The 16,834-nt window shown below is 35.3% G+C and overlaps 2 protein-coding genes across 9 annotated transcripts in view; one reads left to right on the plus strand and one right to left on the minus strand.

The window, feature by feature from the left end:
- LOC308566070 (testis-specific gene 10 protein-like) overlaps positions 1–16,834 on the minus strand; it is a gene marked incomplete at its 3' end in the record, with an annotated part of 103,253 nt that overhangs the window by 69,433 nt on the left and 16,986 nt on the right. For 6 of the 7 annotated variants that reach the window (XM_081156015.1, XM_081156016.1, XM_081156019.1 and 3 more), the window contains 6 exons: positions 14,625–14,690; positions 13,295–13,418; positions 12,761–12,916; positions 6,149–6,319; positions 5,982–6,059; positions 4,938–5,089 (listed from right to left, as the gene is read on the minus strand). In XM_081156015.1, the coding sequence (XP_081012141.1) occupies positions 4,938–5,089; positions 5,982–6,059; positions 6,149–6,319; positions 12,761–12,916; positions 13,295–13,345 (608 nt within the window). In that variant the 5' untranslated portion in view covers positions 13,346–13,418; positions 14,625–14,690. The remainder of the gene's footprint in view (positions 1–4,937; positions 5,090–5,981; positions 6,060–6,148; positions 6,320–12,760; positions 12,917–13,294; positions 13,419–14,624; positions 14,691–16,834) is intronic. The other variant, XM_081156018.1, reaches the window with a different exon arrangement.
- Positions 1–16,834, plus strand: part of NPHP1 (nephrocystin 1) — a 128,995-nt gene that overhangs the window by 30,380 nt on the left and 81,781 nt on the right. The window lies entirely within an intron of this gene.

Below are 16,834 nucleotides of genomic sequence, written 5' to 3' on the forward strand. Positions count from 1 at the left end.
GGTATAACTGAAATACTAGAAGGAGAGAAAAGAAGAAAAGAGCATAAGAAATATTTGAATGACCTAGAACTCTCCAAATCTATATTCAGAGAGCTGCAAAAAACTGATGAAAGAAATCAAAGATCTAAATAAATGAAGATTTATTCCATGTTCAAGGATTGAAATACTCCATATTGATGTCAATTCTTCCCAACTTGATCTAAAATTCAATGCAAACCCAATCTAAATCCCAGAAAGCTATTTTATAAATATCAAGAAACTAATTCTAAAGTTTACATGGAAAAGCAAAACACCCAGAATAGCCAATACACTATTGAAGAAGACAAAGTTCACTGCAGGTTATGGCAGCTCTTTCAGACAGCATGGTCTGGCAAAAGAATAAACAAAATAGATCAATGGAACAGAATGAAGAGCCAGAAAAAAGGCTCAAACAAATATAGGCAACTGATCTTTTACAAAGGAAAGATAACAAAGACAGAGCAGTCTTTCAACAAATGCTGGTAGAACAATTTCAGGATTTCCATATGCAAATTAAGTGAATATATATACAAACTTTACATCGTTCACAAAAGTTAAGTCAACATAGATCACGGACCTTAAGGATAAAATGCAAAACCTATACAACTTCTATAAGAAAACAGAGGAGAAAAATATGTGCCCTTGGGTTTGGTGATGTTTTTAAATACAACACCCAAATCACAATTCATGAAAGAAAAAGTTGGCAAGTTGAACTGTATCAAAACTTGAATTGTTGGCTCTACAAAAAACACTGATGAAAAAATAAAAATCCAAAGCTCAGACTGGGAGAATATATTTGCAAAACATTTTTCTGACAAGAATCTGTATCCAAAATATACAAAAAATTGTTAATACTCAAAAATAATAAAAGACAACTGAAAAATGGGCAAAAGATCTAAATAGACACCTCACCAAAGAAGATATCCAGATGGCAAATAAACATGAAAAGTTGTTCCACATCATTTGTCACAGGAGAACTACTAATTAAAACAATGAGCTATCACTATACACCTATTATAATGGCTAAATACAAAAATATTTAACAATATTAAATGTTAACAAAGATGTAGAGCAAGAAAAACTCATTCATTATGGGTGAAAATGCAAAATGGTAGTTACTTTGGAAGAGAGGTTGGCATTAAAGCTAAATATAATTCTACTATATGATTCAGCAATTGTGCTCCAAGGTATCTGCTGAACTGATTTGAGAACTATTTCCACACAAAAACCTTCACGAGAAAGTTTATAGCAGCTTTATTCATAATTGCCAAAAACTGGAAGTAACCAAGATGTCCTTCAATAAGTGTATGAATAAACACACTGTGGTACAAACATTGATAATTATTCAATGCTAAGAAGAAATGAACTATCAAGGCACATGGATGAACCTTAAATGCACATCGCTAAGAAGAAGAAGCCAGCCTGAAAAAGCTATATAATTATATCATGATTTAAATTATATGACATTCTAGAAAGTCAAACATTACCTCAGCCAGGTTATCAACAGTGATAAACCATATTGATAGTATGTGCTTACGATACCTTGGATATATATGTACCCTAAAATGGCACTTTATCTCTGTGACCTTTCTCTCAAAACCATATTACCCACTCCAATCATGAGAAAAACATCAGACAACCTCTAATTGAGAGATATTCTACCAATTACCTGATCAGTACTTTAAAACTGTCAAGGTCATCAAAAATAAGGAAAGTCTTAGACTGTCATAGCCAAGAGTAGCCTAAGGAGACATGACAACTAAATGTAATGTAGTGTCTTAGATGGGATCCTGGAACAAAAGAAGGACATTAGGGAAAACTAAGGAAATCTGAATAAGGTATGGACTTTAGTAATAATGTACCAATATTGGTCCATTAATCATAACAAATGTGCCGTGCTAATGTAAGGTGTTAATAACAGAGAAAATTGGGTATGAGGAATGTAGAAAATCTGTAGTATCCTCACAATTTTTCTGTAAATCTAAAAGTGTTCTAAAACACAAAGTTTATTTTAAAAACAACTGTATTTTCGTATCAAGCAATAAACAATCAGAAAGTGAAGTTTTAAGATTCCATTTACAACAGCATCAAAAAATCGGAAATACTTAACAATAACTCTGACAAAAGAAGCATAAGACCTGTACACTAAAAATAATAAAATATCCTACGGGAAATTAAAGATCTAAGGAAATGGGAGAGAGATACTGTGTTCATGAGTGGGAACACTTAATATCCTTTAGATGTCATTCCCCCAATTCCAATTAAATTCCCAATCAGGCTTATTTGTATATTTGTGAAGCTAATTCAAAGCTAATTCCAAAATTAAGCTGCAAAGAAACCAGGATAGCCAAAAGAACTTTGAGAAAGAACAAAGTTGAAGGACTAGCACTACCTAATTTGAAGACTTAAAACAAACTAATTGGGAGAGTTGTATTTCGCATCAAGATATATAAATAGATCCATTGAACAAAATAGATAACCAAGAAACAAACCTACACTTGTATGGACAACTGACTTTCTACAAGGGTAGAAAACAATTCAATGTAGAAAGGGTAGTTTTTCAACAAATGGTGCTGGAACAATTAGATATCCATATGCAAAAAAGTAAACTTTGATCTATGTCTAGTACTATACACAAAAAGTAACTTGAAATGGATCACAGATTTAAATTTAGGAGTTAAAACTATAAAACTGCTAGAAGAAAACATGCAAGAAAATCTCAGTTACCTTAGGTTTAATGATCTCTTTAAAAGAGCACAAAAAGTGGGATATGAATTTCTGAAAATGAATAAATTTCATTTAATGAAAATCAAGAAGATATGCTCCTTAAAAGACGCTGTCAAGAAAATGAAAAGGCAAGCCACAAACAGGGAGAAAATATGTACAAAACATATACCTGACAAAGGACTTATATCTAAAATACTGAAAAAATGTTCATGACTTAATAATTATATCACAACTCAATAAAAGTGTGCAAAACATTTGAACAGACACTAAGGAAGATATATGGAAGGCCCATAGCATATGAACAGAAACGTGAAATCGTTAGTCATTGGGAAAAGCAAATTAAAACCATAACATACCTATTAGAATAGCTAAAATTAAGATACCACACACCAAGTGTTGGTGAGGATATGGAACAACCAAAACATTCATTCACTGGTGGTGCCAATGTAAAATAAAATAGGACAACCACTTTGGAAAACAGTTTAATGGTTTCTTCAAAAGTTAAACATATATCCATCACATGACTCAGTCACTCTATTTACTCTTCAGGATTTATCCAAGAGAAATAAAAGCATATGTCCATACAAAGACTCACAGAAGAACATTCATAAGTTTTATTTGTTTAGGCCGAAACAGCAAACAACCAAAATGTCTATGACCTATATCCATACAATGGATACTACTCAGTGATAAACAGAAATAAATTCTTGTTTATATGTGATGACAGGGATAAATCTCGGAATATCCTGACAAAAGTATACTGTATGATTTCATTTATATACCATTTTTAAAAATACAAACAAATTTCTATGACAGACAGCAAATCAGTGGTTGCCTAGGGATTAGCAAGGTACAGGACAGGGGACAGAGGCCATGAGGAAACTTTTGGGAGCAATGGTTAGGGATACTATCCTGATTGGGGTGACAGTTATACAGGTACATACATATGTCAAAATAGACCAAACTTCAATAATACTATTAAAAAAACGTAAACCAAAAAAGTCTCCAATTCTACATCTACCTGTTAGAGTATTTTAATAAACTGCTAAAATGCTTTCAAAGAACTTCTGAAGAGATGGGAAAATGCTTATGGTACACAATTAAGTGAAACTGCTCAAATATATAACTGAATATAGGATGAAGTCAATTACATAACAAGTTTATACACACAGATAAAAATACTTCTGGTTAGAAACAGACCTACATTAACAAGTCTTCCCTGGGTTATGGAATCATGGGTGATTTTCTTTACACTTGATTTTCCAAGGCTTTCTTGTTGATGTTGTTTTATTTCATTATTATTTTTATTTTACCTGAAACCTCAATGTCCTTTTAAGCCAGAAATTAACAAAGATGAAGGGAGGAATTTGAGTGATGATCTACCCTGACAAGTGACTCCAATGTACACACCACAGACCCTTGAAAGATCACAGAGAAGACTCCGGGAACTCATATATGTGAACCAAGTATTATCCATAACTTAGTAATTTGTTTCACACACACGTGAGCTACTATTTTTCAGACGCTCACAGACACACTGAAAAGCAACCTCACTGCATCTGCAGAACCTCTAGTTTCCACATCAACGGAAACTAAAAGGGAAACAAAACCATGAACACGGGGGTCATCAGAAGCTCATTCCCTTCCACTTAGTGCCTGTAGGCCGCCTTCCTGGACTTTCTTCTGCTACAGCACCAGCATGCAGGAAGGGCTAAGCACAGCAGCCGGCGGCCAGTTGAAAAGTTCCATTACATGTTCCTGTTTCTCTGCTACGCCTTTTTATTATATTCTAAACCACACTTCTTCTAAGCTTTGTGTAAAGCCTGTGCTTTGTGTGTTCAACTCCACAACATAATTTAAGTTATAAAGTTAAATTAACAATCAAATGCCAAAGCCCAACGTGCTGTACCCAGAATGGCTTTGTAAAAGCTATTCTAGTTAAGCATTGAGGCTTTCTCCAGAGGTGAGATTGAGATGACTAAAGTTTGAGTTCTGGTGAAGTGTGGCACTGCCAATCTGTGATTGATCTTGGGGAAATCACTTAATGTGTGCTGAGGTTTCTACAGCTGCTTGGTAATAACCCTCCCCAAAATTAAAGTCAACAAATAATTTAATTACTGTTATAAAATACACTACAAAAAGCAGAGTTATTTATAATAAACTATTAGTTGTTCAAAGGCAATTTAGTTTACCTCAAAGAATTATTCTCTGCTTTTTGTCTGCCAAGTTCACTTTCTGTATCCATTGCTTTTCTTGCTAGTGATTTCATTTCTTTTTCCACAGTGGTTATGGTTTCCTTCATCAGAGTCATATTTGACATTTGCTCCATACGTTCATCATCAAGCTATACAAGTAGAATGACAAGGTTACTACCATCACTAAGAAAGTCTTAGTGATCTTCCTAAGGAGACATCTTCCCTTTGTAAAACTTGTATAGGACAAGATTTATACCATGAGATGATCAGGTTAGGCTTGAACGCTGTGGAAGGCTGCATGGACAGGGGACAAGAATAGTATATCCATCTACATTTTCCATCTGGTTCAATTTGACTTTAGCATACATATCCTATTTGCAAAAAAATTTCTTATTTGTTGTTCAACATTAACAAATTATAGCTATAAAGTGGAATTATGAAAAAAATTGTTTCCCCCATCTACTGCAATTTTCTACTCATTATAAAAACACAATGCAGATAAACTTATAAATATTCAATTAAATATGGTAACAGAAAGTCACATTCCCTTAATTCTGTTTATATAGTCATAATATCTCAAATAAAGCACCTCAAATCCTTGGTTAGTAAAATAGGTGATGCTTCCCAATTAAGTTCATTTACATATATTTTTCTCATTAATTTTCATTTCAACATAATTTTCTCTCCCCTACCTACTCTTTAGGTAGACTACCTCAGTTTCCCTGTATCTGGCAATGTTTTCTTTAATGACACAGAGATGAAAGTTTTGCTAAATTTCCTGAGAATGCATCCTTAATGGTTTTTTTTTTTAAAAGAGCACACTTTGCAACCTAACATAAAAAGGATTTTACTCCCATTTTTAGAAGGGAATAAACAATGAAGAATTGACAATTTACACCATATACACACCACCTTAAGTACTTTAGGATTAGAAGCCCTATCTTAGAAAAATAATAGAACTTCTCTGAACATAAAAAGAAAAGGAAAAGGGAAAGCCATTGACAGGTTATAGCCCAAAGTGAAAAAGTGACTTTTCTTTACGTTATGAACTGTACACTCCAGCTCCTCTATCCTTTGTTCCAAGTGAGCCTTCTCATTAAATGCTGTCTCTTGGGCAATCTGGTGAAAAAACAGAAACAAAACAAAGTGCTTTCAATGTCACTGCATTGTGTTTCACAAATGTTCACACAGATAAAATTCTTCCAAACCTTTAGCCTTTCCCTCAGACTATCTCGTTCTGTGGTCATTCTTCGTAAATCAGTGAAGGCTACATCTCTTTCAGTCTCCACCCTCCGGAGGATGGCATGTGCTGTTGTTGATTTAGGAGACTTACAGCTTTTCATCATTTCTCGTCGAAGTCGGGCAATTTCTTCCTGCGCCTATTATTTAAATACACAGATAGACTCCTGTTGAACAAGCTTTAGAACAGACATAAATATAGCTATTTATATCCAGCCAATTAAAACCCAAACCTATTATCAACAGGCAGGGAATGGGATAATGGTATAATTTGGACTGTATAAGATTGTAATCAGTATCTATTCAGCTAGTCTCCAAGTCTCAGAGAAATGCAAACCCAATTTCCAGAGCTAAGCCTTCACCAGAATCCTGGACCTCATCTCCTGAAGTGTCTTCTAAGATATCCCAAAGTAAACTATAATTATTTCCTCCCACTTTGAATAGCACTCTGTCCACTGGCTCTTTCTCCCCTGACTTCAACCATGCACAGGGCTCCCAAATCTTGAAAAATTGTCACTTAATCCTGTTGTGCCCATTTACCATCTTATGCCACTCTCTCTTTCAAGTGTCTCTACCACGGCCTGTTCCTTACTACCCATTTTCTCACCCCACTGTAACCTGGCTCCCACACTCACCATTTTGCAGCATTTCAACTAATGACCTGCCCATACCTAATGGCCTTTTCTCAGTTCCTGTTCTTAATATTTTGGTACCATTTGACATTGTTTTCAACACCCTCTTTGAAATTTCTTTCTCCCTTGGTCTTATAACATTGTTCTGCCTTAGTTTCCTGTCTTATTTTTCTCTTTCAAATAAAAAAAACTTCCCAAGACCCTCTATTTACAGCTTTCTCATTCAAAGAACTCATCCACTTTTGAAGGCTCAAAACTCACCTCTAAGCAGATGACTTCTAAATCTACATATTCAGCTGTTGCTTTTCTCCCTACTCCAGTCACAAATTTCTTACTGTTCATGGTGATTATTACCTGAATATACTCTATCTTTCTGAAAGCAAACATCTTTTCTATCAAATCACCAATGACTTTGCTATTTCTTTTTCTATTACCACAATTCTTCAGTCATTCAAAACAGAACTTCAGACATTTCCATTGATCCCTCATTTTTTCTCGATTCAAATCTTCTCAAGTCTTCCTTGACAACATCCTAGTTTAGTCCCTTAATACCTCATCCATGTACTACTGCAACAGTCTTCTAAAGAGTCCATGGTTTCTCCTTCCTTCAGTTTTCTTGAAGGAAAAGTTGTTAAATATGAAGATAACATATAAAGACTACATATGAGGATCCAAGGTGAAAGCGGACTCAGTGGAAGCTACACTGACACTCCCAGGTTCAAACTGGAATTACAACTAAAATATAGAAAAACCATCCTGAATAATCAAATGCAACTGAAGACGAGCTGGAAAGCACCCTCACAACTAAGGATAAAAAGTGGAGACCACACAGAGACTAGTAGGAAGTATGGAGGTGCCAGAGGGCTGGCTGGACTCCCACAGGCAGCAGCTGAAAGTCTGGGGGGATTTCACAGCTCTTGGGGGTACCCACTGAGAACTCTGGCATCTAAACCCCAAGCTGGGCTACCCAGCCCAGAGCTCCAGAACTGAGAAAGGTGAACACATAACATCTGGTTGAGAAATGAAGCAGAGTTTCTGTCTGCCAGGGAGAGATGGCTGAAAATAATGGTGCCCTCTTAAAGGGCCAACACAAAAAGTTTTTTGTGCATCCACTCACCTTGGGGTCTGGTAGAGGGAAGGCAGAGTGGACTAGAACAGTGTGAGGAGAATCCAGTGGGGATAGCTGGGGGAAGGGAGCTGAGACGGCACCCATTTGGACCCTAGTGCTGAGTCATCCCACCATACAGCAGGGGACATCTTTCTCAGGCAGACATTTACCTTCCAAGCAGCTTTTGCCTGGAGGGGAAGCAACTGCCCCACCAGAATGGAAAACCTCTGGCCATAGCCTATGGAGTTTCTATAGCCTGAGGCTCCTTAAGAGACTGATAGCAATCGGCTACCCCACCCTGTGGAATTTCTACAGTCTGAGGCTCATCAAGACACTGAATAACAATAGCCTCTGGGTGTTTTGAGTCTTTGCCTGATTTGCTTCTGGACCCAGGGCTTGGAAAAGCAGACCTTGGTGTATATCTTGGTCCTGTCCAAACACGCCCAGTCCCAGCAGACGAAACCAGAAGCTCTGGAGTGTGGAAAACTTTAAACAGGGTACTCAAGGCCAGTCACAAATAGCATCTGGCATTGGCCTGCACCAGAGACCATCCAAAAGACTGGGAGTCCTAGCAGATCTACCTAATACATAGAAGCAAATCCAAACAGGCAGCCAAAATGGGGAGACAAAAAAAAACAAGCCCCAAATGAAAGAACAAGAGAAGTCTCCAGAAGAAGAGCTAACTGAAATGGAGATAAGCAATCAATCACATATAGAGTTCAGAATACTGATCATGAAGATACTCAACAGCATGAAAAAAGATATGGGAACTATGAAGGAAATTAAGAATGACATAGTAGAAATAAAAAAACACACCAAACATTATAAGGAATGAACAGAGATTAGGGGAAGCTGAGGATTGGATCAGCAAATTAGAAGACAGGGTAGAAAAAAATCACTCAATCAGAGAACCAAAAAAAACCCCACAATTAAAAAACAAGAGAACAGTTTAAGGGAGCTCTGGAACAACATAAAACATAACAATATTAGCATCATAGGGGTGCCAGAAGAGGTTGCAAGGATTAGAGAATCTGTTCGAAGAAATAATGGTAGAAAACTTCCCTAACCTGGTCAAGGAAAAAGTCACACAAGTTCAGGAGGCACAAAGAGTCCCAAGCAAGAAGAACCCAAAGAGGCCCATGCCCAGACACATCATAATTAAATGCCAAAAATTCAAGTCAGAGAGAGACTCTTAAAGGCAGTAAGAGAAAAGCAAGCTGTTACCTACAAAGGAGCTCCCCATAAGGCTGTCAGCTGACTTCTCATGAGAAACTCTACAGGCCAGAAGGGAATGGCAGGAAGTATTCAAGGTAATGCAAAATAGGATCTGAAACCAATACTACTCTATCCAGCAAGGCTATCATTCAAAAATAGATGGTGAAATAAAGAGCTTTCTTAACAAAAAAAGGCTAAAGGAATTTATCACCACCAAACCAGCATTGCAGGAAATGATAAAGGGACTGCTGTAATAAGAAGTTGAAATAAAGAGAATGAGAAACATAGGCATAAAGAAATAAAATAGCAGTAATAAGTATCTATCAATAATAACCTTAAATATAAATGGTTAAATGTCCCAATTGCAAGACATAGGGTAGCTGAATGGATAAGAAAACAAGACCCAAATATATGCTGATACAAGAGACCCAACTCAGAAGAAAAGACTCACACAGGCTGGAAAGAAAAAAACAAAAACAAAACTTCTGGAGGACTTTAAAGGAGAGATCAACAGCAATACAGGCATAATAGAGGACTTTAACACCCATTGACTTTCCTAGATAGATCTTCCAGATAAAAAATCAACAAGGAAACAGTGACTCTAAATGACACACTAGATCACATGGATTTAACTGAAATTTACAGAACATTCCATTCCAAAGCTGCAGAACAGGCATTCTCCTCAAGTACACATGGAACATTCTAAAAGACAGACCACATGTTAGGACACAAAACAAGTCTCTACAAGTTTAAGAAGACTGAAATCATATCAACCATCTTCTCAAACATTTACACAATGGAATACTATGCAGCTGTAAAAACTAAGGATCCCTCCTTACCCTTTCAGACAGCATGGTGGGACCTAGACAGTAATATGCTAAGCAAAATAAGCCAGTCAGAGAAAGACAAGTGACACATGATCTTACTCATATGTGGAATCTAATGAACAAAATAGAACCAGAGACACAGAAACAAGGAACAGACTGAGGAATCTCAGAGGGAAGGCCAGGGTGGGTGGGTGGTGGGGGAGAGATTAACATAAGAATTTATATGCATATATGCATAACCTACAGACACAGACAATAGGGAGTGAAGGGGGGAGGGGTACAGGATGGAGGAGGTCAATGGGGGAGAAAGGTGACATTTGTAATACTTTCAACAATAAAGATAAACTTAAAAAATTAAAGAAATAAAGTCCATGTATGAGATAATATAAAACTGTTACCAGGTTAAAATTGTAAAAGTATGGCTTTAGTTACATTTCTTCTGTTTTAAAAACAAAACAAACAAAGAAACAACTGCCCATTACTTATAAAGCAAAGTATAAACCCCTTGTAAGGCCCAGTGACCAGGCTCCACCATATAGTCCAGAAGCTGGTAAACCACACTGGCTCACAGGCCAAATCGAGCCTGCCTCCTGTTTTTTGTAGGTCTATAAGCTAATAATGGTTTTACATTTTTAAATGGTTGAAAAAAATCAAAAGAAGAAAAATATTTCATGACAAATAATATGAAATTCAAATTTCAGTGTCCATAAATAAAGTTATATTGTAACAGAGCAAATGTATTCATTTATGTATTGTCCATGGGTGCTTTTGCACCACAAAGTCAAGAGCTGAATAGCTGTGACAGATCGCATGGCCTGCAGAGCCAAAGATACTTATTATCTGGGCCTTCACTGTAATATTTTAAACAAAAATAAAATTTAAAGATTAAAAAAAAAAAAAAGTATGCAGACTGCTCTACCTCTCAAGCTCAGCTCCCCCTTCCTCCACTGACTCATACCTTTGGTTCTAGTCTTTAACTGATCCACTTATCTGCTGATTTTCCTGCCTTTATCAATTTGTCTCACAGCATTCCTTTAATCTGAATGTTCCTTTCTATCCCTTTCAAGATAACAGAAATCCCATTCATACCTCCCTCAGGACTCAAACTCAACATTGTCTAGCAAAGATTTACGTGATCACCATAAAGAAAAATACCCATTTATTTTATTTTTACAATACCTTCTAGACTACTTATGCTACAGTAACAAAAAATAAAGACAATATACTTTATCTCCCCAACAAGATTGCAAAAATAGAAACCAATGTCTGTGAATGTTTTTAAACTGTGTTTCATGGCACTCCATGGCTTAATGAGGCAGCTTCTCATTAACTAATTTACACATCAAATCTCAATATAAAATAATCTGAAGAGAAGGAATATGGCAAAAATTTGAAAATCACTAACTTATAATATACTTATGCAAGTGTAGGATTTTCAAGGCAGAGGTTTCAATAAAATAATCTCATACTTTATACTAATGCACACAAGGCTTCTCATTAAAGGACCTTCCCACCCCTTAGCTGTCCTGGCCCAAAAACCATGGGTACGTACATTGACTCAGGTTTCATGGCACAGACACAGACACCAGGGAATTCTAATAAAGCCAAGTAATCACCCCCACACTTCAGACAACGGGAATTCGAATCAAAGCGAAGCAATTACCCCACACACTTAGAAGTGGTAGCTGCTTTTTAAATTCATCTAACTAAAAACAATAAAGCTAATTATAGAGGAGAATATCGTGTATCATCCATTAAATAGCTAATATAATGTTTAGTAAGATCTTACTAAGACTGCTGAGGAGCAGAAATTAACAAGACTGAGAATAGAGTGTGAAAGAAGACAGTACTGTGATTTAATCAAAAGGATTTCATGCTATGATATAGTAGACACTGACCATTTCTTTTATATATTAAGATATATGCCCAGACTGATCCATTTCCACATGGGCAAATTCACCTATAACAAGCTTAATTAAATGGCAAAGAGCAGACCCAAACAGGAGTCAGGAAATCTGGATTGAATCCTGATGTTTCTGGGCAAATCAGTTAACCTCATTAGCTCTGCCTTCTCACATATAAAATGAAGCAAACAGGCCTTATAATCATGGTCTCCAAAGTCACTTTAGTTATTTAAAAACAGGTCATTAAGCTTGACTTCAAACTAAAATAAAATCCACTAAAGTGAACTTTAAAACTTTGAAACAAAAAATAAAAAAAACCACCAGTATCTCCATCTTAGCCCATCATCCTGCACAAACTTGCTGTAATTCTTTAAAAAATTTGTTATTTTTAAAAGAAATTATGTTGATAATGTATGGGGTTTAATATTTGTGGATTAAAGAAACTATTTGGTTAATAGAGCTATTAATTTTAAGCTAAAAATAGAGATAAACTACAAACTGATGTTACTCTCTGAAATTAAACAAATTATATGGCAGTTTCTTAAGTGATTGATAGTACATCAAAATATGTTACTATTTTTTACTCTCCAAATTCAAATCTTTTTACCTTGAACTCAACATACGCTTCCATTGAACATTTTTCTCCATATCTTATTCCAAACGTCAGACTATTTTCTATGTATATGATCTTTCATGGCTATGGGGATAAGATATGTGTGTGTACACATATACTGTATTGGAAATATATTTCATTAAAAATATCTTAAGAACAAAGGTAATTCTTAACTGGTAGTTAAATGAATTTGATTGGCAGGTTTAAGCATACCTAACAAATTGTGTATCTAGAATTAACTATTACTACTTACATATTTTGTTTCCTTAAAACCAAGTTTACCTGTTCATAAAGGACAAAGGTCTTGTCTCTCTCCGATGTAAGAACCTTGACATTACCCTGAATTTCTGCCAAATGTCGCTCATATTTTTCCAGCATGCACTTAAGCTCTTCGCGGTCTCGCGTTGTCCTCAAAAGGTCTACATCACAGGTTGTACCCTACAATTATTATATAAGAAATGTGAAGTTCTTCTTCGACATGATGGCAGTACACAGTCTCTAAGTACTTAAGCAAACATGATGATATAGTAAACGGAAATGATAAACAAGTTTAAAAGTCACCTCTCTTTTAAACAGCTTCATCCTAAATTGCTCCATATTTGTCTGATTAGCTCCCAACTACTACTAATGCTGGGATAAAGAACCAATTTCAATGATCCACTATCCATCAAATAGACCTATGTATGCCTCCCAAACTCTCTGATATACCAATTCATGTCAATCAACTTGAATTATTTTCAGATTAGGTAAATCAAAGAATAAAAGTCAGTGTTTGACCAACAAACTCCAAAATATGTATAACTTTCCAAAACCTACCCGGGAAGATGGAGGTGGGTGTCTTGGACTTTTAGATCTACTTCTGATCATCTTTCTCAAGTTTTGAGCTTCACTCTCGTAGTAATCTCTGTCTGCTTCTAAAGTCTTGATAAAGGAATCAAGTCTGAAAAAAAATTTATTTTGTGTTTTTTCAATCTCTAAAATTATCTTACCAGGGAGAAAAAATTAGGCCATTATTTCAAGCTAAACTACACCGTCATTTTCTACATGAAGTTGAACACAAGCAGGATCCTTAAAAATAATAATTGTGGTGTTTTAAAAATAACTTTAAAAAATCATACTTTAAAAAAAAGCAGTTAGAGCCCAGCTGGGCGTGGCTCAGCGGTTGAGCGTCGACCTAGGATCCAGGCGACTGGGTTCGATTCCCGGTCAGGGCACATGCCTGGGTTGCGGGCTTCATCAATGACTCTGTCATCATTGATGTTTGTCTCTCTCTCTCCTTCTCCTTTCCTCTCTCTGAAATCAATAACGATATATTTTTTTAAAAAAGCAGTTAGATATCTTTCTTTTCCTCCATTTCTGAATGTTCTATATTTTTATTTAACTAAAAGTACCCTTTAAATTTACTCAATAATTTTGGGGAAAAAAAATGGTAAAGAAATTTCAGAGAGGCCAGGAATGTCTAAAGATCTAGTCACAAATCCTAGAAATAAAATTACTTTGCTTACAAAAAGTTGTATAGCATCTAAGTTTTGTTCAATAATTGTTCAAGGAATGAATAAATTAAACGAATGCTGGATATTCCATACTTATATAAACTTTCAAGTGCATTCCCATTCACTTCAGTATATTTAGAAACATTTCTTTTACAACATTTCTTTTACCAATGCTTTACTGGAAGGAAATGATAGAGATACTTACAGAGAAGGTATTTCAAATATTTTAAATAATAACATTACAGTGTCTAAATAGCAGTTTTCATTTCACATTGTTAGATAAAGAAAACATATTACTTAGAATTAAACAACAAAATCTGACTGACAGGTATTTATTACTAAGAAAAATCAAAATGAATGTGTAGACAAATGCATTTTACATTTTGAGAATGAAATTATTCAGTTATCAATTTAAATCAATTAACAGCTAAGGGCATTAACAAAACTAACCAAAAGTTCTCTCCCCCTCCATGAGAGAAAGGAGTAACAATGAAACAGCAAGCCCAGCATCAGGGCTGAGTGTAGAAAACAAACATGTTTTATTGTTCACAAAATCATGAGAGTCAAAACATATGTACAATTTTTCTTTGTTTTACTATACTAACAAAAATAAAAATTATTCCTTCACAAATATTTAAGAAAAATGTACTTACAGATCTAAGTCTTTTTATTGTATCTTCCAATACTGTTATGTTATTTGGCTGGAAAACGAGTTCAATCTGAAAATCAAGCCAGAAAAAAATTATTTGGATTTTAAATGTTTAAACTGATTTAACTGGAAAAAGAGAATCAAAAGAGTAAGCCACTTAAAAATAAAAACATACAAACAGTGAATATTTTACAAAAGAAATAATACTCTACTTCTTCACATTTCCCTACTTTTGACAGTTCCTTTACATTATCTAATGTCTTGTATAAGATATTGATTGTATTTTACCAAATGATTCCCCACAAACTGGAAAAAATGTTAATACTAATTATAATCCTGAAGATGATAATAGGGAATAAAAGAATCATTAGAATTTTAAAAGCTTTCCCAAATCACCATAGTCAGAAGGGATTGTCTTTCCCTCTGAACTTTTAACAGTTTAGTTCAATCCAATCCACAAAAGCTTTTTGTATCAGATTTATGACATCAAACACACCCAGTTTCATAGTATAGTTACTCATAGTTATATATTTAGTGTATGACTAAATTGTATGTTCCTAGAGGCCAGTGACTGTTTTTATGCAAAGCTGTAATGGTCTTTGCTAAAAGTTGGCAAGTTAGTTTAATAATTTTCTCAATTCATAAACCTCCCCTACATTATTCTAAACTAAAATGCACTATATTTTAAATATATTCTGGAATTACTGCATATCATTTGTTCTTTTATATATATATATATATATATATATACATATATATATATACACACACACACATATATATATATATCTCTTTATTGATTTCAGAGAGAGGAAAGGAGAGGGAGAGAGAGAGACAGAAACATCAATGATGAGAGAGTCATTGATCAGCTGCCTTCTGCACGTCCCTGACTGGGGATTGAGCCCGCAACCTGGGCATGTGCCCTGACCAGGAATCGAACCCCGATCGCCTGGATCCTAGGTCTACGCTCAACCACTGAGCCACTCCTGGCCAAGCTCATTTGTTCTTTTGACCAAAGTACTTTTCTAAGATTTCTCTAGCAGTCAGTATTTTTATGAAATACTAAGGGTTATTATGGTATGAGACATAATTTATGTACATTTGGCTAAGCTTATACTTAGTTATTTGGGTAGGCAATTTTCAGTACTTTATACTACTATATAGACACTAAAAAAATGGATATATATTGAATTATGTGTAAAGATGTCCATACTAAATTAGTATAAAAACCGCAGAAGGTGTGCCCTAGCCAGTTTGGCTCAGTAGTTAGAGCGTCAGCCCGCAGACTGAAGAGTCTTGGGTTCGATTCCAGTCAAGGGCAATGTACTGCAGTTTCAGGCTCAATCCGTGGCCTCAGTCGGGCGTGTGCAGGAGGCAACCAATCATTGTGTCTCTTTCACATCGATGTTTCTCTTTCTCTCTCCCTTCTACTCTCTCTGAATAACATTTTATATTCTTGTAAAAAATAAATTTATACACACATATCCCAGATGCAGATGGAAGAAAACTAACAATATATAAACTGAGGAAGATGGATTATGTCTAGTTATAGCAAGGTATGATTACAGCAGATGTTATTTTATATAGGCTGAAATTTCTAATAATAGATATGTATTACTTTACATATAAAAAACATAATGCTGATTCCACTCTGAAAAACAAATTATAACTGGCCCAGGTGAAAAGATAGCTAACCTAGTGTGTTCATTTATTTGACAGTTGTTTAATGAGGACTTACTATGTGCCTGACATCGTGTTAAATGCTAGGTCTGGGGGGAATAAAACAGACAAAAAACTGCCTTCATGGAGCTGACATTCTAGTTCAAAAGAGAAAAACAAAATATATTAGGCAAAATATATGCCAGATAGTGATTGTGTCATTCAAAAAATATATAATGAGCACTCACATCTGTTGTAGGCACTTCACCTACAAAAGAAGTAGACAAAATACATCAAGATTCCTGCCTTTGGGGATCTGATATTCCAGCTGATAGACAATAAAAAATACCTAACAAATAAATTATATAGTACACTAGAAAAAAAGAGCAGAGTTAAGGATATTAGGGGTGTTTTGAGGAAGAGGTTGGAATTTGAAATAGGGTGACCAGGGAAATCAATGAAAGGAGCCCTTTGAGCAAAGACTTAAAGGAGGGAGGCAACCAGATAAAAATCTGAGAGAACATTCCAGGCAGAAGATACAGCTTATAGCAAAGG

Source organism: Miniopterus schreibersii, assembly GCF_964146895.1.
Source record: "Miniopterus schreibersii genome assembly, chromosome: 13".
In the NCBI taxonomy this organism is placed as follows: domain Eukaryota; kingdom Metazoa; phylum Chordata; class Mammalia; order Chiroptera; family Miniopteridae; genus Miniopterus; species Miniopterus schreibersii.